Source organism: Carcharhinus amblyrhynchos, chromosome 15 (genome assembly GCF_965287045.1).
Source record: "Carcharhinus amblyrhynchos chromosome 15, sCarAmb.v2.hapA, whole genome shotgun sequence".
Classification (NCBI taxonomy): Eukaryota; Metazoa; Chordata; class Chondrichthyes; order Carcharhiniformes; family Carcharhinidae; genus Carcharhinus; species Carcharhinus amblyrhynchos.
In genome coordinates, this window is record NC_137338.1 from 73,120,301 (window position 1) to 73,148,210 (window position 27,910).

At 40.6% G+C, this 27,910-nt stretch overlaps 1 protein-coding gene across 4 annotated transcripts in view; it reads left to right on the forward strand.

Annotated features, from left to right (window-relative positions):
• lrch1 (leucine-rich repeats and calponin homology (CH) domain containing 1) overlaps positions 1 to 27,910 on the forward strand; it is a 154,776-nt gene that overhangs the window by 103,252 nt on the left and 23,614 nt on the right. For all 4 annotated transcript variants that reach the window (XR_013888698.1, XR_013888699.1, XM_080204214.1 and 1 more), the window contains exons 7-17: positions 295 to 382; positions 5,884 to 5,989; positions 6,737 to 6,846; positions 8,859 to 8,926; positions 11,715 to 11,801; positions 19,002 to 19,097; positions 20,915 to 20,963; positions 22,109 to 22,150; positions 24,386 to 24,502; positions 25,465 to 25,506; positions 27,363 to 27,447. Coding sequence is in view for 2 of the 4 variants with exons in the window: in XM_080204214.1 (XP_080060340.1) it covers positions 295 to 382; positions 5,884 to 5,989; positions 6,737 to 6,846; positions 8,859 to 8,926; positions 11,715 to 11,801; positions 19,002 to 19,097; positions 20,915 to 20,963; positions 22,109 to 22,150; positions 24,386 to 24,502; positions 25,465 to 25,506; positions 27,363 to 27,447 (890 nt within the window). In the remaining 2 variants the exon portion in view is untranslated. The remainder of the gene's footprint in view (positions 1 to 294; positions 383 to 5,883; positions 5,990 to 6,736; positions 6,847 to 8,858; positions 8,927 to 11,714; positions 11,802 to 19,001; positions 19,098 to 20,914; positions 20,964 to 22,108; positions 22,151 to 24,385; positions 24,503 to 25,464; positions 25,507 to 27,362; positions 27,448 to 27,910) is intronic.

Here is a 27,910-nt window from a genome sequence, read left to right on the forward strand (position 1 = left end):
AAATGAATCTTTTGTCTATAAATGTCAAACGTATTACCAACTATTCCCAGAGTTATAAATGCTGTACATGAGGAAAATTAATATTGGATTCTTACTGAATCTGTGCCAAATCGGGTGCAGCTTTTGATAATGCAGTGTGTTCGCTGGGAATTGCTAACACCGTGCGCTCATTATGCTAATGGTCTTTAGAGATTTGACTTTGCTCTTTTTTTGCAGGAACAATGATTTAGACAGTATGCTGTGGTGACAGCGACGGCTTCAGTTATTTCATTTTGAATTTTTCTTTTTTTTTAGCATTGAAGACTTTTATCCTGACAAAAAGCAAGATTTTGACTCTGGTATCGGGAGTGACAATGGTGATAAGCGCCTGTCTGCGACTGAAGTGAGTATTTCTGACAAGTTGATAGATCCATTTGACAGGCAAAACTGCTAAAGTAACAGGATCTCTAAGAGTCTCATTGATGGCTTAACTGAGCATGCAAAACATGAAGGCAATTCAGAGAAGGCACAGGCTATCTAGTGTAGCTCAAATCTTCATTCCTGCGTTATCAGTTTTACAGATATGTTTCACTATAAAAAGCCCGTGTTTGACACAAACGTGCAGTTTATTTTTATAACAGAGTGTCTAGTCATTATCATCTGAACAATAATAGAGAATGCTGATTTTGATTCGGAAGGCCCTTTACATTTTCAGTAGTCAGTATATCAAACTGTCAGTTTTTTAAAAATGGCAAGAACTCTGCTCTGATGCGAGTAATGCTCCCTTCTGTGTACATTTCCTGAGTTATTCGGCAGAATTGTACTTTCTTGGCTGAGCATTGAGATTCAATTGCTCGTCAAGGTACAAATGGAAAGCTGTAAAATGGCTGGGATATCAAGCTATGCCTTGCTATCAAAGGCTCATGTTAATTGATTCAGCGTTTAACTTGCACAAATTGATAACAGTAATTTTAAGCTTGTTGTAAAATATGTTGTAAATTTATAGCAGGATTCAGAAGCTGACACAGGAACAGAAATCTGATCATTGGCACTTTCCACATGACTGAATGCTGTCAATGACTAAACTATAATTAGATTAGACTAGGTTAATTAGACTATAGCAGGTTATCTTAGATGCAGAAGAAAGAATCTTTGTCGAGAATAATACCAATTTAGAAACATGTATGATCGGAATCCCTGGACTTATTTTCCTTTTCGCAACCTTGTACTGTAGTGTCCAAGCAAGTGATTATTGTTAAGCTCATACAGATCGTCTGTGGTGCCAGTTGGTTTTATACTTTAAACTACTGCCTTCTTGAATTTAGACAATAAATACACAATGTTATGACACATAGGAAGTGGTAATACACTTTAATTGAGCGTAAAAGTGCTACTGACTTTTATCTGTTTATTTACTTGGAACATCCTTTATTTATTCACCAGTTAAATAAGCCGCTTGTGGTCAGGAAGCAGAACGGTCTTGTCTTAAATGTTCCATTGCAAACTACTGTTTCATTATAGATTTCATTGACCATAAAGCCTCTTATTATTTGGAGATTAGAGAAGAGACATTTTAACGTGAAGACAGAGACATTTTCCTGTCAACTCCTGAGAAATTATTACAAAAACCTAAAACAAAGTCTGGGAAAATACATCCATGTATGGTCTGAGGGTATTAAAACTCAAACACATTGTGTAAGACTGTGAGGCTCATCCATGCCGGACCAAGAAACAGTGGCAGGTTGGACATAACTGATCAGTTCAAAAAGCAAAGAAAGATTTGCATTTATTTTGCTCTTTTCGCAACCACCGGATGTCTCAAAACATTTTACAGCCATTTTAAGCAGTTTTGAAGTGTAGCCATTGTAATGTAGGAAAAATGACAACCAGTTTGTGCGTAGCAAAGACCAAAATCAGCAATGTTATAATGATAAAACAGATAACTTTAATTATATTGATTGAGGTATAAGTAGCAGTCAGTACACCAGGGATAACTCCCCAATCCTCTTCAAAATAGTGTCATGGGTATTTTGCATTCACCCGAGCAATTAGATCAGGTTTCGGATTAACGTCTCATCTGAAAGACGGCCCTCCAATATTCTGATGCTCCCTCAGTGTTGCACTGGAGTGTGAGCTTTGATTTTTGTGATCAAACCCTGGACTGGGGCTTGAAGCTGAGACCTTGTTACCCAGAGGTGACATGAGAGGGCTACTAGTGATAGAAGTTGGGTTTTTAAAGACAAGTTCCTGGCACCAACTCACACATTAGTAGATTTGCCAGCTTACTGTTACCTTGGTCGTATTTGATTACCAGTCTATACATACAGCCATCAGGCTGCTATATATGTGAAAGGAAGTTGAAGTATTTGCACCAAATTACATCTCCAGACTCTTGCAGAGTGTTTCACAGCCAGAGTTGGATATGTATCAAACTTCAATTCTTTGTAGTTTAAAAAGAATTTTTGTGATTTTTTTTCCCCCTCCTGGAATCTGTTAAGTCCAAAGATGAATTTGTTGCCTTTGACTTTTGTATGTCCATGCAAAATAATATCAACCATGAAACAGGAAAAAAAGTTTCTCGTATTGTTACTGGATGACTTATTTGATATCATTGTGGAACAAATGTTAGTAAGAAAGTAAAAACAAATAGTTGGAAGAAGTAATTTTATTTTTTGGCAAAATATTTTCACATCGCAATTTGTTATTTCTAATTTCTCTGATATTGAATGATACAGTTAAGAAGACCATTCCCGTAGACAGTATTTCCTATTTGTGTATGTCAGGGATACTCTTTCTGAAAAGGGGGCAAAATTGCACCAGAGACAGTTCTTAATGCAATGTTTAAACAGCTCCTTTTGGGCAGATCTAAATTGTCACAATCTTGGATTTGTGCACGTACCTGTTACCCTGCATGGAAGGGGAATTCTTCTAATGTGGCATCTTGTTGGAAAGCTATTAATTTATAATTTATGACCCTAAACACTGCACCTATTCTAAGGACAATAGCCTCTTATGTCTGTGTTATTTATGCCTCTTAGCTTTTAAAAGACCTTCACAACCTCAACCTGCAATCTTTGTAAGAAAGATAAGTTCAGCCTTGAGTCACAGATATTTAATTATTGTTGCTGTTCTCTAAGTTGCCGTCAATGCATCAGATAACAAGGTAAACTGCTCAAAGTTGGACATACGAAGTACGGTAGAATGGTGATTATGTTGCTGGACTAAAGATGCAGAAACATGACTTCACATCCCAAATCCCTAGATGATTTAAATGCAGTTAATACAGTTGGATATAAAAGCAAAACTCAGTCATGGTGTCTGTGAAACTTCTGGATTGTTGTAAAAATCCATCTGGTTCACTGATGCCCTTTGAAGAAGTAACTCTGTCCTCCTTATCCAATCTAGCCAAATGTAACCCTCCACCCATAGCCATGTGGTTAGCTGCTCTGTGCCCTCTGAAACTGCTTTGCAACTCATTCAGTTGTATCAAACCCCCTACAAAGAAATATAATGAGAATACAATCAGAAGGACCTAGGCAACATCAGGATGAAACTGCACCCAACCCAGTCAACATTGCTGATTGCCACCCATTTCCTTCCTTCACCCCATAAGACAGTATTCCTCTATGTTGAATACCATTTGGGAGAAGCACTAAGGGCAGCAAGGGCACAATGTATTCTCTGAATGAGGGACTTCAGTGTCTACCATCAAGAGAGTCAGTATCACCATTATGTGATAGTTGGACCTATGTCAAATGATGAAAGAACCAACATGAGTGAAAAATCTACCTGATGTTGTCCCCACCAATACATACCTATTGCAGTTTCTTCTGTCTCTGTTAGTATTGCAAGAAGTCTCACAACACCAGGTTAAAGTCCAACATGTTTATTTGGCAGCGCTAGCTTTCGGAGCCTTAAGCTCCTTCATCAGGTGAGTGAGGATTTGCGTATGTCCTGTTTGTGAACACAAATCCTTGCTCACCTGATGAAGGAGCTTGAGGCCCCGAAAGCTAGCGCTGCCAAATAAACCTGTTGGACTTTAACCTGGTATTGTGAGACTTCTTATTGTGCTTACCCCAGTCCAATGCCAGCATCTTCACACTTGTTGGTATTGACAGGTGTGATCGCCATGCTGTCCTTGTAGAGATGAGGTCCACTCTTCACACTGAAGCATTCTCTGTTGAGTTATGTGACACTACCATCATGCGAATTGGGATAGATTTAAAACATTCACTGGGCGCCCATGAGGTATTAGGCCAGAAGCAGTCCCTTGTATATTTCTATTACCATCAAGCCAGAGGCTTCATCCTGGCTCAGTGAGTGTGCATGCTGGGGCATGACTAGGAATATCTCAAAATGAGGTGCCTTCCAGGTGAAGGTGCAACACAAGATTACATGCATGTCAGACAACAGAAGCAGCATGCTATCTCACAACCAAGCCATCAGATCAAAGCTCTGCAGTCCTGCCAAATCCAGTTTTGAATGATGTGGAGGCTTCAAAAATATCCTCATCTTCAATGATGTTGGAACCCAGCAAATGACAAGGCTAAAACATCTGCAATCTTCTTCAGCCACCATGCTGATCCATCTCGGTCTCCTCCTGAGGTCTCCATCATCACAAAAGCCTGTCTTTAGCCAATTCAATTCACTAAGGGAGAACCTTCATGTGGACTGCAGCTGTTCACTACCATCTTCTCAAGATCAATCTGGGATAGATAATAAATGCAGGCCATGTCAGTGCCAGACATCCTGCGAACTAATAAATTTTAAAAAAACATTCTGTGCCTGTCCTCAACTATGGTATTTACAGTGCTACAATAATTAGTTTCAGTCAAGTCCATAAGTTTAAGGGCAAGCTGGATAAATGCAAGAGACGAAAGAATAGAAGGATGTGCTGATAGGCTGAGATGAAATATAGTGAGAAGAGTCTTGTGGACAGTAAACTTTGGGTAGACTTGTTTATATTCTGTAGAATTTTGTACATTGTTTGCTTGGCAAACAGTCCGTCCTTATTTCATAGAATTGTGAAATCTACAGTGCAGAAGATGACCACCTGGCCCATCCTGTCTGCACTGACCACAATCTCTCCCAGACACTATCTCCACATATTTTACCCTCCTAGTGCCCCTGATATTAAGGGGCAATTTAGCATGGCCAATCAGCTTAACCCACACATACTTGGAATGTAGGAGGAAACCAGAGCACCTGGAGGAAACCCATGCAGACGCGGGGACAATGTGCAAACTCCACACTAATAGTCATCTGAGTCTGGAATTGAACCCAGGTCCCTGGCGCTGTGAGGCAACAGTGCTAACCATTGTGCCACCATGCCACTCTGAAGTCATCCATGATTGAATCCATCTACTTTTTTCACCTTTTGTAATTAACCTGCCTCAGTTTATATACTTTTCTCCTCATTTCCGTTGTTTGTTGTCTTTCTTTTATCTACTAAAATCAATGTACCATTCTTAAGATCCGTTGCTTAATCAATGCAAGATGTTTTGAATGTTTTAATCCTTCTGCTTGTCACCCTGCCAGATAACCGTTGCATCAGCAAAATGTGTTAAATCACAAGAGGCAGTCTGCTCCATCCCTTGTATGAATAGAGCCAGCAACGCAGGGCTTTACTATCTTTGCATTTCTTGGATGATTTATTTTCATTGTTTTTTTTTAGATTCAGTTAGATCTTTATGTACTCTTGCAGATTACAACCTGGATGACACAACAACAGTAATCAACGATTTTAGGAAAAGGATTCCAATTTTTATTTCAAAGTTGATGTTCTTTTGCAGAAATCATTGTACATCTCTTGGAGTAGGGGAGAAGGGGGTTTGATGTTGGCAAAGCCTTCGATGATGCTTTTACACTTATTTGTTGTATTTAATGTGAGCTTTCTGCCTTTAGCCCTCAGATGAAGATACAGGCAGTCTGACCCTTCAGATGGCGCATATCTCCGAAGAAAATCAGTTGAATAAACAGGAGGAATATTTGAATGTTAGATCAATGAAAGGTAAGCTGTTTATGATTAAACAACATACCTGTCAAATTACCCAAGCTAAAGATTAGGCAATCGGACTCATTCCGAGCAAAAGTAAATGTGAAGTGGGAACAGGAAGAAATAACTTAAATGGAACAATAGAGAAACCTTGGACTTTGAAATAAAGCGTTGGTTTTCCGGTTTTTATGCACAGAGCGCTGATTACAAAGGAGGTGATGGTGAATCTGCACCAAACATCATAGAAAAGATATTTAATTGTGGGAAACATTCAATGTCAGATTCACTGGGATAATAATAGAATGAGCAATACAGCCATGAAGGATGTTGAAAATTTGATGGGGACCCTTCTTCCCCCCCCCAATACTGGCCTTAACCTGACACTGGGTCTCTCCACTGTTTCAAATCTGTGCCCCACCCCGCTCCCAATTCTGCCTCTGTTCCCCACCCCCCCGCTCTGCCCCCAACCTCTCCCCATTCTGCCCCCACCCCGCCTTGCTCTGTTCCCTCCCTGCTGTGCCCCCACCCCTGCCTCGCTCTGTTCCCATCCCACTCTGCCCCCTGCCCTCTCCCCCTCCCATTCTGCCCCCTGCCCTCTCCCCCTACCATTTCTGGCCCACCTCCCTGCCCTGGCCCCCGCCCCAGAACTGTTCCGCGCGCGCACCGCCCCCCTCCGCCCCCGGTTTTGCCTCCCCGCTTTTCTTTTGGGTGAAGTGGAGTAACTTTATCTTGATATTTTAACTTTTAATTGTTTTTCTTCAGTGGAACCTGATCAGGAATCAAAGGAGCTGCTGCAAAATAATGTAGAAGTAGAAGACAGGTTGTCCAGCAGGGATGTTGGCTTGAGTTCTGAGATTAGGACTTATGTGAAGGTAAGTGATGAGCATGGTTCACAAAAATCATAGAATCCCTACAGTGCCAAAGCAGGCCATTCAGCGCAACGCGTTTGCACTGACTGTCCGACACAGCATCTTATCCAGACCTTATCAACCCCATGTATTTAATCCCCCTAATCTACACATTTTGGGACACTAAGGGACAATTTAGCATGGCCAATCCACCTAACCTGAACATTTTTGGAATGTGAGAGGAAACCCACACAGATATGGGGAGAATGTGTAAACTCCACACAGTCATCCAAGGTTAGGTTCGAAGCCAGGATCCTGACGCTGTGAAGCAGCAGTGCCAAGTACTGTGCTACTGTGCCACCCATGTGCATACTCATGTAATATATGGCATTCAGTATGGCCAGTGCATTCATCTATTGATGGCTCTGCCTCTTCACAGTCCATTGCACTCCTTCTTGGTCAAGGAATTGCATCAATCGACCCCTCTGAGGGAAATCCGAGATTGTCACCTTTGGCCATTTGTGATGACCTCCCGTCAACCACCTAAGAACTTACTGTCTTTGAAATTTAAACTTCTGAATTAACAATTCTTTCCACAATCAAGTTTGATTGAATAATAAGATTAGATCATTTTGAGACAGGATCCAGACATACAAACACTAAAGATTCAGGTTTGAAGTGTTCACTTGCCTGTTACAAAGGGTTGTAGGTAGGGAATAGAGTGCAGAAATTTGAATGGCTATCAGATCTTCTCTGGTCTGTAAAAATAATCTATTTCTTCATTTGTATCAATGCTGCCAAGTGCAGTACAAGTCAAAAAGGAAGAAACCAACTGAAATCATATTCACTTAATTTTGAATGTAGCTGCTACAGTGCTTTTCATGCAAACTACTGGCAATATTATTAAACAGACAAGTTAGAAAAAATGTCCACTGTGTGATGAATAGAGAACAAAAGTGACCAAAACAAGCCTTCAGGTAACAGGTGGAACCATTGTCAATAGTACGTTGCTTCCTATTGTCTTTCCACTAATTTCTTAAGTGATAGTTGTTGAAGGTAATTCTAAATTGATCACCCTCTTGGGAAGCGATACTTTGCTTGTCAGTTTGCTTTTCAGATCCTAATTTAACATTGCTTCCATCAATCATCCACGCGCAGCTATTGACCTCAGATATAAAAATAAAGGATTTGCTTTACATTATCATCTCTGTTTTCAAAAAGTTTTGGACTTGAAGGGAAGCTTCAAGAAAAATGTTCCAAATGCAGCTTCATAGGAATCTACTGCCTACAAAAGTAAAACTCAGTAATAACTTAAAACAAGATAGACCATTTCCCCATCCTTAGAATTCTATTTCCTATTGGAAGGTGTCACTTTCATATGATTGGCTTTCATTAATTGAATAGAAGCCTTTAAATATCAGTCAAAGTACTAAGTGATGTGCTGTCAAACCCTAAAGTGTAGACCGAGCCTTTGGTGCTGACCTGATCTTGTATATCTCCTCGTCAAATCTCTGACAAGACAAAGCGTTGCCACATCAGCCTATTTTTCTGTGTCTCTTGAATTCTTTTTCTCTTGGCCTTCACACATCAACATTTGTTTATCCTTCGGCATAGAAGAAAAGAACCAAAATATCATCATCCAGTTACATTCCCCACACTATATATAACAGCCTGGGTCCAATTTATGAGTACCTCAGTTAATTAAAACTATCTCCATGTTGTCTGCCAAAGCTGGCTCCATTGATGTAAAGGGCACTGCTATAATGAGAGGGACAGTGGCTCATTTATATTTTACATGTAAATTATTTCAATAGTACTAATTTATTCCACCTCAATCTATTCCAGAAATTGCTGTTTTGTAATTAATATGGAAGATGTCTTCTCCCAATGATCAGATGCTTTATTTGTCAGCGTTCATATCAGATGTCCAAGGTTAATGGGGTTTTATTTGCAATTCCAGTTGGTGATTATGACTGCATAAAACTATCTGTCATTGTAGTTGTGCCTCTTGGACATACAACTTTTTTTTAACACAGGGCAGGGTGACAGAGCCTGAGGAGCCACTGCGGATTGAGGAAGATGCAAGTTGGACAGTAGAACAAATGTTAGTAATTTTTATATATTGATTCTTGTTTATTTAGTGTTGCTGACCTTTCTGCCATGGAAAATACTCAGTTACAGTTCAGTACTATGTGCACCTACATATAGTTCCTCAGCATCCATCCTCTATTCACACTAGGGGTCAGAACTCTCCAACCAAGGTCAGCTCACTCAATACAGATAAGGTTTGACCAAGGAATATGCTACTCACATGCTTGAGTTGTGCACTAGTCAGTGTTTATTTGGTTGTTTTTTTCTGTCTTAAGGGCATGGTTTTCTAGAGTGAAGTCAAGAGTGATCTCGCTTCTTCCAGGAACACTTTCATTTTGTCAGCCATTAAAAATGAGGATGTTGTGTTGTGCCATGCCAATACTTGACCACAGACTTGGGACAGAATTTAGTTTCTTACATGCAGACCCCACCCCCTCAAACTGGTTCTCCAGCCATTAGGAGTCATGCTATAATGGGAGACGTTGACACAATTTAAATGCACTCAGGCACTTAACTGGTCAGAGCCAGGCCCCCTCCTCCCACCCAACCTCATGGGATCAAAGACCCCAGCGAGTGAAAATTCAGTCTGTCAGAGCTGCTAACCAATCAGAGTTTGGCAGATCTCCATTGCTGGAGCACCACCTGGAGCAGTGGCCATTGTCAGTACTGCTCCAAGGCCTGTCCACAAGATTGCCACTGGATCCTTGGAGACAGCTGAATGGGATGGAAGAGGGGTTTGTCCAAGAGAAGGTGGGCACGTGGGGGTAATGGCAAGAGTAGGAAGGTGGCTTTCAGTGGCCTTCTTTCCTCTGTGTTGCCAGATGTCTAGATTGGGCGCTGAGCGCTTGTTGACAAGTGACCCCCTTCAAGATCTCTGGCAAACCTGATTGAATTTGTTGGGCAGCCGTCAGGGGCCACAGGAGAGCCATGTGAGTCCCATTAAATCCCTGAACTACCATGAAAATCCAATGAGCTCATGAGTAGTGTCAAATGGCTCATTAATGAACCTAATTGGCATTCCATTGCCAGAGTTTGGGATTCCCATTCTGGGCTGTTTTCATCCTTATTTGGGGACAGTTTTCCTGACATGTGGTCAGTACTGAGAGTCAGGCTGGCGCTAATAAATTATCCCTGACCAACACCTGATCAGATAGTCAAGTTCCTCCCCAACATTGGAATTATTTTCCTGCTGTGCTAATTTCACTGCTTCTTGTCAGATCCAGAGAGTCAATTACATTTTTAGATGCTACCTGGTTGAGGCACTGATATGCTTGTGAGCTTTCCTGTGTAGGAGGTAGAATGTGCAATGTAATTGGAAGCTCCCTGGTCCCTGGCATCAGATCCACCATGCTTTTAAATGTGCAGCATGCAACCCGACATCTACAGAAGCTGGGTAGCAAATTGCAAGCTTGATGTATTGTGTGGGCAGATGAATAATTAAATCTAGATTGATCACTTGAAGTATATTATTTAATTACTACTCTCAAACAGGAGAGATACTTGAAACATTGAATTAGCTCACAAATGTGATTTCTTGTCTCATTTACCTCGTGTCACGTGAAGACCATTTCAGATCAGTATGGATGGTTGCCTTGTATCTTTTCCTTGTAGGAAGGCCATTTGGCCCATTGTACCTGTGCTGGTGCTAAAATATTATCTAATTTCCTTGCCCTTTCTCTATATTTACTTAACCCCAATTCCTTTTTAAATAATTTGGTCGTCTCTATCTAAACAGAGAATTCTGTACTCAAATAATCTCTATGAAGAAAGAAAATCCATCTAACTTGCCATTTCATTCTTCACACGATTGTCCTGAGTCTATACCCTCTTGGTAGTCTACATTTTCATTCAGCAATGGAAACAGTCTTTCACCATCTTCCTTCGCAGTCAATCAAATTTGTTATTAAAAAAGTTGCAAAACCAGGGGATCACAATGTTGGAAGAAATGGCAGAAGCCATGAACAATTTTACTGGCATGGGTCTGTTGGTGGCAGACAGATGCAGTTTAATGCTGTGAATGTGAAGCAGCACATTCTGACGAGAAACATAGTATCGCCAACATGTTAATATTTTATGAAGAAACAAATCTTGAGGCGCAGATACAAAGATTTTTAAACTGGCAACTCGGTTTTACATACAGGGAAAGAGAGTGATTTTGAAGTAGTACAAGACCAGGGTTCAGTCAGAGTTGGGACTGATACAATTCTGAGCATCTGATTTTAGTAAGGGTGTTAGAGCCATGAGAAAGATACAGCAAAAGTTCACTGAAGCGATACTACGTTTTTTGGAACCTCATTGAGACACTTCACTACACACAGCATACCAATCCAAAAAGTTCCGATTATGTCCTCCTTTTCACACTCTATGTATCTTAATTTTCATAACAAATCTCTTGGCTATTTGTATACTATAACATCCATAATTTCAATTCAATTGATATTTATAGATACATGCTGTTACTCCTGTAATTTGTACATGTGGCTTCCTTTTCTTCCATGTACCATTCATTTGGTATGTATTTCATGTATGTAGGAGAAAAATATTTGAAACTAGTCACCAAAGGTACTAACGGAAAGGAAGCTGAACTTGCACCTTCCGCAAAGCTGCATAATGCCAATGGGCAAGCCAGAACTATATCATTAATATTAATCCCTGCAGAGGCTCAAAGAGATTCTTTTGGAGGAGCTGTGCATTCTTCACAATAGAATTAAAACATAATACCCTTGTGAAGAGCTACTTCTATATAATGTCAGTAATCAGAAAATGGCTTTTCCATTTCTAATATCACAATTCTGTTGCAGACAAAACACAGATCAGCATCTGGACATAGAACCAGAGATGACAGAAAACATGAATTTGCCAGGAGGCCCAGTACAAGAACAGCAGAGGTACTGCTTTGTGTACCGCAAAGAATTTTACTTTGTGCTTTATGATATTCCTTCCTTTCCAACTTCCAATTTATCCTTACCCCTCCCACTTCATTCATTTTGTTCAAAGAACCTCATCTGCTTCCTATAATCTGGTGGCCTGTCTTTAGTAATCTTGCCCTCTTTAAGTACAGCCCTTCTTCTCTTTTACTGACTGAGCCTACCCCAGACGTTTTCAGTAATTTATAAAGACATTTCTGTTTGACTATTCTCAATTCACTCATAATTCTGGTCGTGAAATTTCTATGTTCACCAAAGATTGGCCTCAATCTTGCAAACACAGCATTTACAACCCATATCTTTAATCTCCAGAACTACTTCATTCTTATTTCATTCATTCCCCCAATAACAAATACCATCTGCCCATTTCTCATTCAATTTGCACACTCCTTTGTACCAATAATCATAATCCCCAAGAAACTAACCACCACCTTGACAAATCTAACTGTATCCATCCCCCCGAGATTTATCATTAACTCTTTATCTGTGATCTTAACCCACACTAATCTAATCATTGCTCATCTAGAAATCTAATTTTAACCTACAATAGATGAATCACTGCCCTTTTTAAATTTACCTTTGTCACTAATGTGTCCAGAAGGTTTTATCTTCAAATTTATTATTTCTAACCTCTTTTTGCTCCTTACTTCTCAAAAGTCTTGTGCCTTACATTGCTCTGAGATTTCCTATTTTCACTTCCTTTCCATAAATCATTGAATCCTACAATGCAGAAGGAGGTCATTCCACCCATTGAGTCAGCACTGACTCATTTTACCCAGGCCCTATCCCCGTATCCCCACGTATTTACTCTGTTAATTCCCCCGTGCACATATCGGGACACTAATGGGGTCATTTAGAACAAAGAAAATTACAGCACAGGCCTTCCAAGCCTGCACTGACCATGTTGCCCAACTGAACTAAAACCCCATACCCTTCTGGGGACCATATCCCTCTAGTCCCATCCTCTTCATGTATTTGTCAAGACGCCCCTTAAAACTGCTCCCACTACCTCCCCCAACAGTGTGTTCCAGGTACCCACCATCCTCTGTAAAAAAAAACTTGCTTCTTATGTGTCCTTTAAACCTTGTCCCTCACACTTTATACCTCTGCGCCCTAGCATTGACATTTCCACCCTGGGAAAAAGCTTTTGACTTTCCACTCTATCCATACCCCTCATAATCTTGTAGATTGCTATCCGTTTGCTCTTCAACCTCCGTCGTTCCAGTGAGAACAAATCAAGTTTCTCCAACCTTTCCTCATAGTTGATGCCCTCCATGCCAGGCAACATCCTGATAAATCTTTTCTGTACCCTCCCCAAAGCCTCCACATTCTTCTGGTAGTGTGGCGACCAGAATTGAACACTATATTCCAAATGCAGCCTGACTAAGGTTCTATAAAGCTGCAGCTTGACTTGCCAATTTTTAAACTCAGTGCCCTAGCCGATGAAGGCAAGCATGCTGTATGCCTTCTCGATTGCCTTCTCCAGCTGCGTTGCCACTTTCAGTGACCTGTGTACTTGTACACCCAGATCCCTCTGCCTATCAGTAGCCTTAAAGGTTCTGTCATTTATTGTATATGTCCAATCTGTATTAGACTTTCTAAAATGCGTGATCTCATATTGTCCAGATTAAACTTCATCCGCCATCTCTCCGCCCAAGCCTTCAATTGATCTATATCCTGCTGTATCCTCTAATGATCCTCATCGCTTTCCACAAATCCATCACCCTTTGTGTCATGAGCAAATTTACTAATCAAACCAATTACATTTTCTTCAAATAATTTATATATATATTACGAACAGCAAAGGTCCCAGCACTGATCCCTGAGGAACGCCACTTGTTACAGCTCTCCATTCAAAAACGCACGCATCCTTCCACTACTAACCTCTGTCTTCTAAGACCGAACCAGTTCTGTATCCACTTTGCCAGCTCACCTCTGCTCCCATGCGACTTCACCTTCTGCACTAGTCTGCCATGAGGGACCTTGTCAAAGGCCTTACTGTAGTCCATGTAGACAACATCCGCTGCCCTACCCTCATCAATCATCTTCGTCACTAGCATTAGCATAGCTGATCAACCTAACCTACACATCTTTTGACCATGGGAAGAAACCGGAGCACCTGGAGGAAACCCATACAGACACAGGGAGAATATGCAAACTCCACACGGACAGTCACCCAAGGCTGGAATTGAACCTGAGTCCCTAATGCTGAGAAGCAGCAGGGCTAGCCATTGTGCCACTTTGACTGTAGGCTAATGAGCTGAACAGAGGAATGCGCCATAGGACTCCGGCTATTGCTATGCCCATTAGAAGGATTACTCACAGCTCTGAGACACAAGTGTCAATCACAATCCTCCTTCCTGCCTCACTGATTGGTTTGATACCATAATCTGTGCCTTCGATCGACCTGTTTCAAACACTGTGCAAAAATGTTAGAATACAAAGTACCAATGCATACTGTGTTTGTCAGACAGTGTTTTAAAGAGATACACAGGAGTGTCACAGATTGAATTGCCACTGTAATTGTCACCAGGTTAACATAATGACCCTACATTCAGTCTCTACTTTGACAAAATAAATCACACCTACCTTACAGACCTTTAGCCTGTTACACTGAAATTCTGTGTTCCAATTCTATGTATAGTTAACAATTAGTAAGAAGTAACTGATAGACCAACAGACAAAATGCATCCTTTTTTTCTGGCAGCTGAATGTATACATTTAATTATGTGCCATCATGGTCAAGTTGTTACTATTGATTGGATTGTTTAGTCAGTTTGGTTCTACCAATTCAATTTGAGTAATGTGAAAGTGACTTATCTCTTTTTAGTGTGAGCTGCTTGAGGGTGACTTCCATTTTTGGTGTGCTGTTAACTCAGTCCATTTTGTGTGTGAGAATGTCCATCATTTTGGTTGAGTTTTTTAAGACGCTTTCCATTTGGATTGAGCTGTGTGAGAAAGTCGTCCATTTGTAGTCAGGATGTGGGGCAGAAAATAAATCAGAAGATAGAAAAGGCATATAAAAAAGACAATATTACAGTAATTATGGGGGATTTCAATATGCAGGTGGACTGGGAAAATCAGATAGGTAGTGGATCCCAAGAAAAGGAATTTGTGGAATGTCGAAGAGATGATTTTCTGGAGCAGCTTGTGACAGGGTCTACTAGGGAAAAGGTAATTCTGGATTTGGTGATGTGTAATGAGGTAGACTTGATTAGGGAACTTAAGGTGAAGGAACCCTTAGGGAGCAGTGACCACAATGTGATAGAATTTACTCTGCAGTTTGAGAGGAAGAAGCTGGAGTCAGATGTAACAGTATTACAATTAAATAAAGATAACTACAAATACATGAGGGAGGAGCTGGCCAGAGTTAATTGGAAAGGGAGCCTAGCAGGGAAGATGGTGAAACAGCAATGGCAGGAGTTTTTGACAGTTATTTGGGAGGCACAGCAGAAATTCATCCCAAGGAGGAGGAAACATGCTAAGGGGAGGACATGGCTGACGAAGGAAGTCAAGGATAGCATAAAAGCAAAAGGCATACAAAGTGGCAGGGATTAATAGGAAGCCAGAGGATTGAGAAGCATTTAAAAACAAGCAGAGGACACCTAAAAAAGTAATAAGGGGGGGGAGAAGATGAGGTATGAGTGTAAGCTAGCTAGTAATATAAAAGAAGATAGGGAAGAGTTTTTTTTCAACATACAAAAGGTAAGAGGGAGGCAAAAATAGCCATTGGACAACTGGAAAATTAGGCTGGAGAAGTAATAATGGGAAACAAAGCAATGGCAGAGGAGCTGAATAGTTACTTTGCATCAGTCTTCACGGTGGAAGACAGCAGTGGTATTCCAGAGCTCCAGGAGAGTCAGGGGGCACAAGTGAGAGTAGTAACCATCACTAAGGAGAGGGTTCTGGGGAAACTGAAAGGACTGAAGGTGGATAAATCACTTGGACCGGATGGACTACACCCTCGGGTTCTAAAAGAGATAGCTGAGGAAATTGTGGAGGCATTGGTGGTGGTCTTTCAGGAATGATTGGAGGCAGGGATGGTCAGTAAGAAGTCTGACAACACCAGGTTAAAATCCAACAAGTTTATTTGGTAGCACAAGCCACATGCTTTCAGAGCACTGCCCCTTCATTAGGTGAGTGTGAATTCTGTTCTCAAACAGGGCATATATAGATACAAACTCAATTTACAAGATAATGGTTGGAATGCGAGTCTTTACAAGTAATCAAGTCTTAAAGGTACAGACAACGTGAGTGGAGAGAGAGTTAAGCACAAGTTAAAGAGATGTGTATTGTCTCTTGTCAGGACAGTTAGTGAGATTTTGCAAGCCCAGACAAGTCGTGGGGGTTACAGATAGTGTGACATGAACCCAAGATCCCGGTCTTCATGTGTGCGGAACTTGGCTATCAGTTTTTGCTCAGCAATTCTGTGTTGTGTGTTGTGAAGGCCGCCTTGGAGAACGCTTACCTGAAGATCGGAGGCTGAATGCCCGTGACTGTTGAAGTGTTCCCCAACAGGAAGAGAACACTCCTGCCAGGTGATTGCCAAGCGACGTTCATTCATCCGTTGTCGTAGCGTCTGCATGGTCTCGCCAATGTACCATGCCTCAGGACATCCTTTCCTGCAGCATATCAGGTAGACAACGATGGCCAAGTTGCAAGAGTATGTACCGTGTACCTGGCAGATGGTATTCTCGCGTGAGATGATGGCATCCGTGTTGATGATCCAGCATGTTTTGCAGAGGTTGCTGTGGCAGGGTTGTGTGGTGTCATGGTCACTGTTCTCCTGAAGGCTAGATAGTTTGCTGCCAACAGTGGTTGTTTGAGGTTGGGCGGTTGTTTGAAGAGGAGACCATGCACACGCTACAACAACGAATGAATGAGCATCGCTCAACAATCACCAGGCAGGAGTGTTCTCTTCCCGTTGGGGAACACTTCAGCAGTCATGGGCATTCAGCCTCTGATCTTCGGGTAACCATTCTCCAAGGCGGCTTTCACAACACACAACAACGCAGAATCGCTGAACAAAGTTCCTCATGCATGAGGACAGCCTCAACCAGAATCTTGGGTTCATGTCACATTGTCTGTAATCCCCCCACAACTTGCCTGGGCTTGCAAAATCTCACTAACTATTCTTTTTACACATCTTTTTAACCTGTGCTTAATCTTCTCTCCACTCACATTGTTTGTACCTTTAAGAATTGATTACCTTTAAAGACTTGCATTCTATTATCTTGTAAATTGAGTTTGTATCTATATGTGCCCTGTTTGTGAACAGAACTCCCACTCATCTGATGAAGGGGCAGTGCTCCGAAGGGTTGTGGCTTGTGCTACCAAATAAACCTGTTGGACCGTAACCTGGTGTTGTGAGACTTCTTAGTGTGCTTACCCCAGTCCAACGTCGGCATCTCCACATCATGGCAGAATGGTACCAGAGGACTGGAACATAGCTATTGTAATACCAGTTAAAGAAGGGAGGGAAATTATAGGTCAATTAGCCTGACTTTGGCCATTGGCACGATTTTAGAGTCCATTATTAAAGATGAGATTGCAGAGTACTTGGGAATGCATGATAAAGTAGGACTGAGTCAGCACGGCTTTGTCAAGGGGAGGTCATGTCTGACAAATCTGTTAGAGTTCTTTGAGGAGGTAACAAAGAAGTTAGACAAAGGAGAACTAGCGGATGTGATTTATTTCCAGAAGGTCTTTGACAAGGTACTGCATAGGAGATTGTTAGATAAGTTAAGTGACCATGGTGTTAAAGGTAAGATCCTGGCATGGATAGAGGGTTGGTTAATTGGGAGAAGGCAGAGAGTGGAGATAAAGGGGTCTTTCTCAGGATAGCAGCTGGTGGCTAGTGGTTAGTGGTGTGCCTCAGGGGTCAGTGCTGGGACCACAACTTTTCACAATATGTATTAACGATTTGGAGGAAGGAACTGAAGGCACTGTTGCTGTTTACAGATGATACAAATGTAAAGGGACAGGTGGTATTGAGAAAATGGGGGGCTTAGACAGGTTAGGAAAGTGGGCAAAGAAGTGGCAGATGGAATACAATGTAGAAAAGTGTGTGGTTATGCACTTTCAAAGGAGGAATGGAGAAATAGACGGTTTTTTAAATGGGGAATTGCTTAGGAATTCAGAAACAATTCCTTGGGAGTCCTTACTCAAGATTCTCTCAAGGTTAACGTGCAGGTTCAATTGGCAGATGCAAATGCATTGTTAGCATTCACATTGAGGAGGCTAGAATACAAGAGCAGGGATATACTTCTGAGGCTATATAAGGCTCTGGTTAGACCTCATTTGGAGTAATGTGAGCAGTTATCTGAGGAAGGATATGCTGGCCTTGAAAAGGATCCAGAGGAGGTTCAGAAGAATGATCCCTGAAATGAAGAGCTTGGCGTACAAGGAATGGTTGAGGACTCTGGGTCTATACTCATTGGAGTTTAGAAGGATGAGGAGGGATTTTATTGAAAGTTACAGGATATTGTGAGGCCTGGATAGAGTGGATGTGGAGAGAATGTTTCCACTAGTAGGAAAAACTTGAATTAGAGAGCACACCCTCACGCTGAAGGGACGATCCTTTAAAACAGGGATGAGGAGGAATTTCTTCAGCCAGAGTGGTGAATCTGTGGAACTCTTTGCTGCAGAAGGTTGTGGAGGCCAGGTCACTGAGTGTCTTTAAAACAGAGATAGATAGGTTCTTGATTAATAAGGGAATCAGGGGTTATGAGGAAAAGGCAGGAAAATGGGAATGAGAGAAAAAAAATCAGCCATGATTGAATGGCCGAGCAGACTTGATGGACCAAGTGGCCTAATTTGCTCCTATGCCTTATGGTCTTATTTGAATTGAGCTGTGTGGGATTGTCTTCCAAGTGGATCGAGCTGTGTGAGAAAGTCCTCCATGTAGATTATGAACAATGTTCCTCAGCGGTAAAGCTAGTTTCTTAAGTCAGCAGATTCTGTGCACTGAGGAGTGCTTGACATTGTGGTTTGTTGAAGGGGCTTGACAAGAGATTTTCAGTGACATTGTTGAATATTTAAAAATAATCCAATTAATTTCAAATTATTTCTATTTTGCATGAAAAGCAACTTGTAAATTGGCATGATGAACTATCATGACTTTTAATTTACTTTGAAGGTTTTGCTTTTTTTTGTACACAGATTGAACCTGAATTGTACGAACAATAGTGATGTACACCTATATCCTTTGCAATTGGAAACAGCAGCCCCTTTAGAACATAAAACATCTACAGTAAAGTAAGTTCAATTTTCTTTTCATTAAAACCAGCTTTTGTTATGACAAACAGCCAAGAATTTTTAAATTTGTATTTTCGCCTTTCCCTGCCTCTCCTGGAGTGAAAACTTCACACATGCAAATCAGCATTTCACTTTATTTCTGATTTTTCATATCTAAATAATTTTGCCGAGTCTATTCTACCATGGCACTGCCATAGGGACACAGCACCTGAACCTGATTTGGTCTCACCTAGTGACCATAGCATACTTAAGAGGGGTCGCCAGTAATTGTAAACGGCAATGCCAATTTTCTCTTGCCAACCCAAGGGCACTGAAGCTAATTGTGTCTATGGTGGCTAACATCAACATGGCTCAGGAGCGGAACCTGAAGCCTCCCTTGCCCATCTGCCTGAGGCACTTGCTAAGTAACCCAGAACATTGAGGATCCCCAAACTAAGTGTTACATTGCAAAGTTAAAGAAATTGCATTGAATACTTTAAATATGGAAACGGAAAAAAAATAAACTCACCAAATGAATAGAACAGTCCCATGTGTTTATCATAAAAATGATAAACAAAAGAATCTGATCAATCCAGTCTTCTCTCATATCTGTGATGTCTTGTACATCACAATGAGGACATTACCCACCCTGTCTGGGGTTGTGGAATCTCCTGAGAGAGGCCAATTAATAAACAGATTCAAAACAAAAGTCAATTAGAAAACAAAACTGGAAACTTCCTTTCTGACCTCCATTAGCTGTTTGAACCTAATCCAGGAGATCTTGTTGGCCCTGATCCACATGACAGGATTCTCGCAGGCTTCTTGTGCAAGGTGATCTCTGTCCTTCTGAGCATGACCAGTCAGCTGGATTAAAGTTTCTTCTAACCATGCTGCCTGTTTTTCAGTTGGAGATGTGCATAGCTTTAATTTGTTATTTGGCATCTTTCATGTTTGAGTACTAATTCTTTGACATGGCCATTTCTCTTCAGATCCCACTTTGCTGATATTTGTACAAGTGTCCAGAGTTGATCTTTGAAACATCTATTTTAAATTGTTGAGCTATTCCCTTAAACTTCTGCTTTGTGTTCTGGATGTGACTATCTGACTCCTGAAGCTTAGTTGACTGTGACTGGAGTACAGAAATGGTGCAATGTGCACCAGTGATGCCTTAGTGTAACTCTTCACTTAGGTCCAACAGAATTGCATCCAAGGTGAGATCATCAAAGATATAAAGCTTGTTTTACATTTTATTTGTTGGAATTCATTGTAGCACAATGATGCAGTGGTTAGCACTGCTGCCTCACAGCGCCAGGAACCCAGGTTTGAATCCAGCCTTGGGTGACTGTCTATCATGTTCTACTTCTGTCTGCGTGGATTTCCTCAGGGTGCTCTGGTTTCTGCTTTCACTCCAAAGACGTGGAGGTTAAGTGGATTTGCCATTCTAAATTACCCCTAAGTGTCCCAAGATGTGTAGGTTAGGGAAATTAGTAGCGTGAATGTGCAGGGTTACGGGGATAGGATAAGCCTAAGTTACGGGATAGCCTGGGTAAGATGCTATGTTGGAGAGTCAGTGCAGAATTGATGGCTGAATGGCTGCCTCCTGCACTGTAGGAATTCTATGATTCTGCGATTGATGTGGTAAGAACAAAGTTATATTTCTTGAAGTATAACTGATTATGTATATGTTTATTAACCTTGGAATTTGATTGCTTTTCACTCTTAAATTCTTAAAAGGTAATACCTATCAACTTAACTCTGCATGTTATCTGTTTGGAAAGTAGGATTGACACAAGCCATGGTTGACACAATAGCTAAATGTTGTTCTTCATTCATTCCAGTGGGCAGACACCAAAAATCAATTCCGTGGCCAAGTTTTCCAGTTACCAGGTGAGGAAGAATAATGTAGGATTTCTATTAATGGATCGAAGGCATTCATAAGTTTGTAACATTCAGAATGAATAGGAAGCAATAACAGCAACATTGTACAAGCAGGATTGGAACAATTCAGCTGTGCATGTGATAATCAAAACCTTGGTCCTGCTCAGCGAACTTCCGCAGTGAGAAGCTTAGCTGTAATTCCTGAGGAGGTTCTAGGTTTGGGTTGAGTTAGTGATTGTCAGTACAAGCAACTGTAGGGCTTGCTACTGTTGGCATTAATTTACCTAGGTTAGAAATGGAAAATTGTCCAGCTTGAACCTATCACCCAACTTTGCATTCTGAAAGTGAGGACAGAACCTGATGCAAATGTGATGTCTAGTCTGTTAGGAAATTGCTGTAAAAATCATTTATGGCCACTTGGGTGATTGATGTTAAAGGAGCTATAAGGGATAAAGTAAGAGGACAGTTTGTATTGAATAGATTTGGATTCTATTGCATACAGAAGATTAGGGGTTGATCTCAATGAGCAATTTCAAGAGATTAAGGTTTCAACAAACAAGATTTGTTGGTGTAGATAGAAAGAATCTAGTTCCTCTGGTGGAGTTGTCACAAACAAGGGAGCCATAAAATTAAAATAGGAACGAGGCTGTTCAGGGGCGATGCCAATACACACATGGTAGGGGAAATTTGCAACCCTCTCCACCAAAATGTTGTTGAGACTGGGGATCAGTTCAAAATTTCAAAACCATTTGATAGATTTTTGTTAATGAACTGCACTGAGGATCATGTAACCAAGGTGGATCAAAGGGTTAAGATCAGCCAGAACGGGCAGGTGGGGTTGAATGGTCTACTCACTTTAATATGTTCATCTGGAGCCAAATTGAGAAGGGGCTGCTGAAAAAGAGAAACATTAGTAAGGGGTGTTATGGAGGGTGTATTGTGTAGTTTATAATTAAAATGTCATCAACTTTGGTGCAGTGATGGAAGTGAGAATGCAAGCAGTGCATTATATTTTTGTTCAACTACATGTTATAATTGTGAATCTAATTGTTGTTAGTAATGTACTTATAGCTTTATCTCTGTGTGAATGAGTGCAGTGTAATGCAGATTTTAATTTCCATGCTAAAGCAGCTTTCTTCTGTTCTCATTTTTAGGCTCTTGCTCCATTTTGTGTAGATGAGGATTCTTCATCTGAGGTCATTCATTCTATTCCGTAACAATTTCTAACCTTGTTAACTTTTATTCATCTGTTTCTCCATATTACTAACTTTTTCTAAAGGGAAATACTACCACTGTTTGGAAGTAGGTGCAAAATAGTATATTGAAAACCTTTCTCCCCAATTGCATTTCTTGTGAGCTTCAGATGGATAGAAATTATTGTGGATTATAACATATGATCACTTAACGTCACTCTGCTATTTGACGGCACTGTAAATTCAATACATTGATTAACAGAGAAAGGGGAACTTGGTGTAAGCAAGTTAGGTAATGGCACAATGATGCTGTTAAAATAACTTCTGCAATGTTATAGTTGAAGGCTATTCGCTTGACGATACCAAGAGGGCAGATGCTTATGACTAAGAATTAGCAGGGAGGTTGCTTTGACCAAATTGTGGTTAATATGTGGCATTTCCTGCCACAACCCATTGTTAAAGCCAAGTCTGTAAATGGTTTTAAAAGAAAATACGTTCCTTAATAAAAGGGAGTGTTAAACATAATGGGAAGTGAACAGCAGAATGGGATGAGATCCCATGTTGATGAAACTCCTAGCATAGGCATGATGTCCATGGGAAATAAGAACTTAATATAAGAACATAAGAAATAGGAGCAGGAGTAGGCCAACTAGCCCTTCGAGCCTGCCCCACCATTCAATAAGATCATGGCTGATCTGTCGTGGCTCAGTTCCATTTTCCCACCCTCTCCCCATAACCCTTAATCCCCTTGCCTATCAAAAACCTATCTACCCGTGTCTTAAATATATTTAGCGAGGCAGCCTCCACCACTTCAACGGGCAGAGAATTCCAGAGATTCACCACCCTTTGAGTGAAGAAGTTCCTCCTCAACTCGGTTCTAAACTGCACCCCCCCCCCCATCTTAAGGCTGTGCCCTCTAGTCCTACTGTCCTTTCTGAGCAGGAAGAGCCTCTCCACCTCTATCCTATCCATCCCATTCATCATCTTATATGTCTCGATGAGATCTCCCCTCATTCTTCTAAACGCTAACGAGTACAAGCCTAGTTTATTCAGCCTCTCCTCATAGTTCAACCCCCTCAACTCTGGTATCAGCCGAGTAAACCTCCTCTGCACTCCCTCCAAGGCCAAAATATCCTTGCGTAAGTGCGGCGACCAAAACTGCACACAGTACTCCAGCTGCGGCCTCACCAGTGCCCTGTACAGTTGCAGCAAGACCTCCCTACTTTTATATTCAGTCCCCCTCACTATGAAGGCCAGCATCCCATCTGCCTTCCTGACCACCTGCTGCACCTGCAGACTGGGTTTTTGCGACTCATGCACAAGGACCTCGAGGTCCCTCTGCACCATTGCATGCTGCAGTTTTTTGCCATGTAATTAATAGTCCTTCCTACCATTATTCCTACCAAATAATAGTCCCTCCTACCATATTCCTACCAAATGTGACTCAATAGTGGCCAATATACTTTGTGTGTTTGGTTTAAAACACTTATGGCATGTTATGTGGTAGGTGACATATTATCCAGAGTAATGGTGTAAATATGTGTGACTTTAAAATGATTATCTATTGAGTCACAAGGTACTGGAGGTTGAAGGGATATCAGTACAGCCCACCCATCATATTTTTAAATCACATATCTTGATATCACATATCAATACACATATCACATATGTATTGAACTTCTCCAGATTTCGACGACAGGCAGTAGAATATTGGTGATTAAGCTCTTGAGTTGATCAGATTTTAGTTTGCTATGTCTCTGCAGTCTCCCTTTAGCTGGTTGTGTACAAGGAAAAGATTTTCTCAGCACAACTGTTCATGCAGGTATTAATGTGTAAATTATTTAAATTGGGATTTATTTGTGAATTTTTGTATCCATTATGGATAGAAGTGGCAGTTCTGAAGAACAATTTTCCATTTAATGGATAACCTGTTTATCAGTTGCACAATATAAATCTCAAACCAGTACCCTTTATTGCACCAGTATAAATCATGTTTTCCTCATGCAATCCAATTTGTAAATGAGATTGCCAAGTAATTGCAGTTTGTTGTACAGCCAAGACTCACCCAAGGAATGAACTGAAAATAAGGATAAAGTAGCCAGCTAGGGCAGGAGGTGTGTTTTATTGTTCTGGGCTGGAGGACTAGATGATCCTCCAACCATTTGGCCCTTTGAAGTTAAGCAATATATTCATCAGATCAAAGCCTATTTTAATGGTGAGAATTCTCTTTTATTACAGACAGAAAGCTCTGCCTTGGAGCTAGAGTTTCAGAGAAAACGTGAAATCATGCTGGAGAGAGCGAGGCATGAAGCTGAGGTGGCATCGCAACGCTTGGAATGGCAGAAGTCGAAGCAGGTGCTACAGTCATTTGATTCCTATATGTGATTGAAAGTTTCATATAAAAACTTGAGAAAAAGTTATTGAGCCTATCAGGCCCATTGCTAGGAGGCTATTCGACAAAGAGATTACCCTCTCTAACGTGCTTGAGAGTTCTTAAGTCGAGCTTCTGTTCTCCAGTCCTATTTTTATTGCCCTGGTCAAATAACTTGCTTACTGCAGTTGTATCTGAAATTATCATTGTTTTAGTACCCTAATAGATGTTTGGCCAAGAATACATAATGAGGCTTGCCTGAGAGCACTGAAATTCATTAAATTGTTGAAATGGTTGAGCGCCAGAGAAAACGCCACCTTTCAAAAAGTTCCCTCATGTAGACTATGAGGTGCTCTGAACCACGATTCTTTCAAAAGCTGGTCTGATTCTGAATATTAAGACTAGGACATGCTTATCCCCGCAGTAGAGCTGGCCTGGTCTGGAGTGCAGGGATGGGCTGCAACCAGAACCAATCTGTACTAAAGAGCACTCCTGAAAATTGGAAATCCCTAGATTTGGCTTGCAAGTCCCAAAATCAGGACCCATCTACCATATTTAAAGGTCTCTGAAGTCAAAGTGACCCTGTAATAACAATACAAATAATCTGTCAGTCCCAGCATTAAATATATTCAGCAACGGAGCATCTTTGTGCAGCAAAGATGCACAACCCTTTGAGTGAAAACATTTCTCACCTCAGTCCAAAATGTTGCAGCCCCTGATTTTGAGGCTGTTCCTCCATTGCTGAGGTATCCTGTTTCCCTCAAGAGAAACATAGAGAAAGTGAAACATTTCTTTTTCTGTTGTTTATTTTTTAGCTGACCGTACTTTCCAAATTTGATTTTGTCTTTCATCTGCCCCCAGTGCAAGATAATTTGGTGATTTGTTATTTTTACGATTGAATGATCTAAATGTTGTGCTTTTTTTAACACGCATTGAAATCCCTCAGAATACAAATGAGAGCATGGAGAAGAATGATTCTCAAACCGAGGTAAGTGTCAGAAAGGAATGCCTGTGTCAAAGGTTAATTCTCTCCTTTTTGAACTGTGCATCACATTCATCCTGGGGAAGCTCATAACTCAATCTGGACCATTTATGAATTGGTTAACTTTAAAAAAACACATTTAAGAATTACCTTTCTCAACGTCTATCCTGAGAAAAATTGCCATTCTGGATATCAGCAGTGATTTTATAAACAGACCAAGTCTTCTATGAATCAAGACTTGTACCAGATTCATACTGTGTACCGTTTAGTATGTCAAGCTTTAACTATTCGTGCTCCATTGTAGCTTCTTTGATATTGTGTGTTTCTACTATCTTTTTACACTAACGGATCACAATCAGCAGCTCAGTACGTGCAACCCTAGACTAATTGGGTCAGGTGTGTTTAAAAGAAGCTGTTCAACTAAAATAAAATAAGGAGGTTAATTGAACCAGGGCATACAGGTGCATTCTACACTCTATTTTAAAGTCATGTATTGTAAATTTTACATTTTCATTATAATTTCCTCATTTATAATGAGAACTGACCATGCCACGTCACGCTGAAATCACATTGGAAATAGTGTGGAATTATACAAGTTATTAAAGCTGAATTTTGGGACATAAGAATTTATAAGGGGAAGGGTTGATGGGAGATACAATTAGATGTTAAAATTTTAAATAATTTAGTCATTGTGTATAACTGGAACCAAAATGTCCCAAATCTTTAATGCATTTTAGCTTCACATAGAATAAAGTCAATTCTTTATGTCCTTTGACCTCCACTGCATTACTGACTTACGTGAATAGGTCTTAAGTGGTGGCTGTAACTTCTTCTATTGGGGGTTGAAAACCATCACCACAAAGTTATGAATGCCACTCATGTAATGGACGACTAATCTATGGCCTTAAGTGTGCCTGCTGCAGGTCACAATGATCTGTGCTTTCCTAAGGAAAATATGGTTTTAAAACCAGAGTGTTCCCAGATTTGTTCTCCAGCTGTGGAAAGGCTAGTGATGCTCACTGTGTCCTCTTCCTCCCCAGCACCAGCCACACACTTTCCTTCAGGGTCTCCATTCAACAGACAATTAAAAAGTGCAACAAAGATTTTCTATTTTGAAACAGTTTACATATTGTGCAAGTCTAATTTTTGCACTTTGGTGTCTCATTGTATCATATGAACACAAAATAGGAGCAGAAGTACGTCATTAAGCCCCTCAAGCACCTGCTCCTTCTTGCACCTCTATGTCCTCGTTTCAGTTGACCTCCTAATCTCCAACCCTATCTATCTGTAAATTACACTTGGATCCTCATGTGTAGTCCAATGGGAAATGGACTGGATCCTTCTTGGAAAGATAGAAATAAGATCAGAAATCTCAGTTCCCATAAGAATGTCCTTGCTAAGAACTGGTGCAAATGACCGTCTTTAATGAGAACAGAATTAGGAGTGTGATCTCATGAGGTCTGATTGCTGAAATTGTTGTTACTGAATTTTTGTTAAAATAAGTGATTTAAAGACATCAATTACTGTTGACAATCTAAGGTCATTTATTTTTTAATTGAGTGGCTGGATGCATTATCAAGAAGATAAAAGTTTAAAACAAATCTTAGCACATGTAAAAATCAGCACCGCTGTATCCCAAAACCACAGAAAATTGATTTTCAAATAAAGCATTCATGACAGGGATGTTGCTTCACAAAAGTGTCTGTAAAGTACAGTAATCTGTTCATTAACACTGTAATATCAATGAATCACTGAACAAGTTGCACATAAACATATGCTATAGAAAGAATTTAAGGTATTAGCTCTCATGGTGATAATTGGACTACATATTTTTAAAATTAATTTTAATTAAAATCCTGTAGGATGAGGACAAGACTCCCACAGTGACTCCTACAATGTCTCCTGTAGCATCTCCCACAGCTCCATTTGGACTGAAGCCACGATCTGGTAAGTAAACCTCTTAAGCTGGTTCATAATAAGATCGTCCTACTCAATGTCAGTGTACAGTGAGATTGAAAGAGTTTCCTCAAAGAATGGCCAACTTTAGACATCACTGTCAAAAAGAAACATTTAAGGTGTTGGTGGGAATTATGGAGGATCTATTTTAAATGTGAGAGGCACAAATCTTGACGAATTTTTCAGTAGCAATGAATGCAGCTCTTTGAAATGCATACAATGATATTAGTAAGATTTGATTTGTATACTACAATAACATGGTTATTAGCTTGGTATTTGTTTGCAGTGCTATAGCATTAAATTTAAAGTGCTTTGAAACATACCTGTAAACATTTTACTGGTGTTTATGCAGAACCTTTTCAAAGTTATACTTTCAAATTTTGATCAGGTTGTCATTGTGGGCACCAGGGTCCAAAAATGTTGGCTGTCCTCCAACCAAATGGCACCCAGTGCA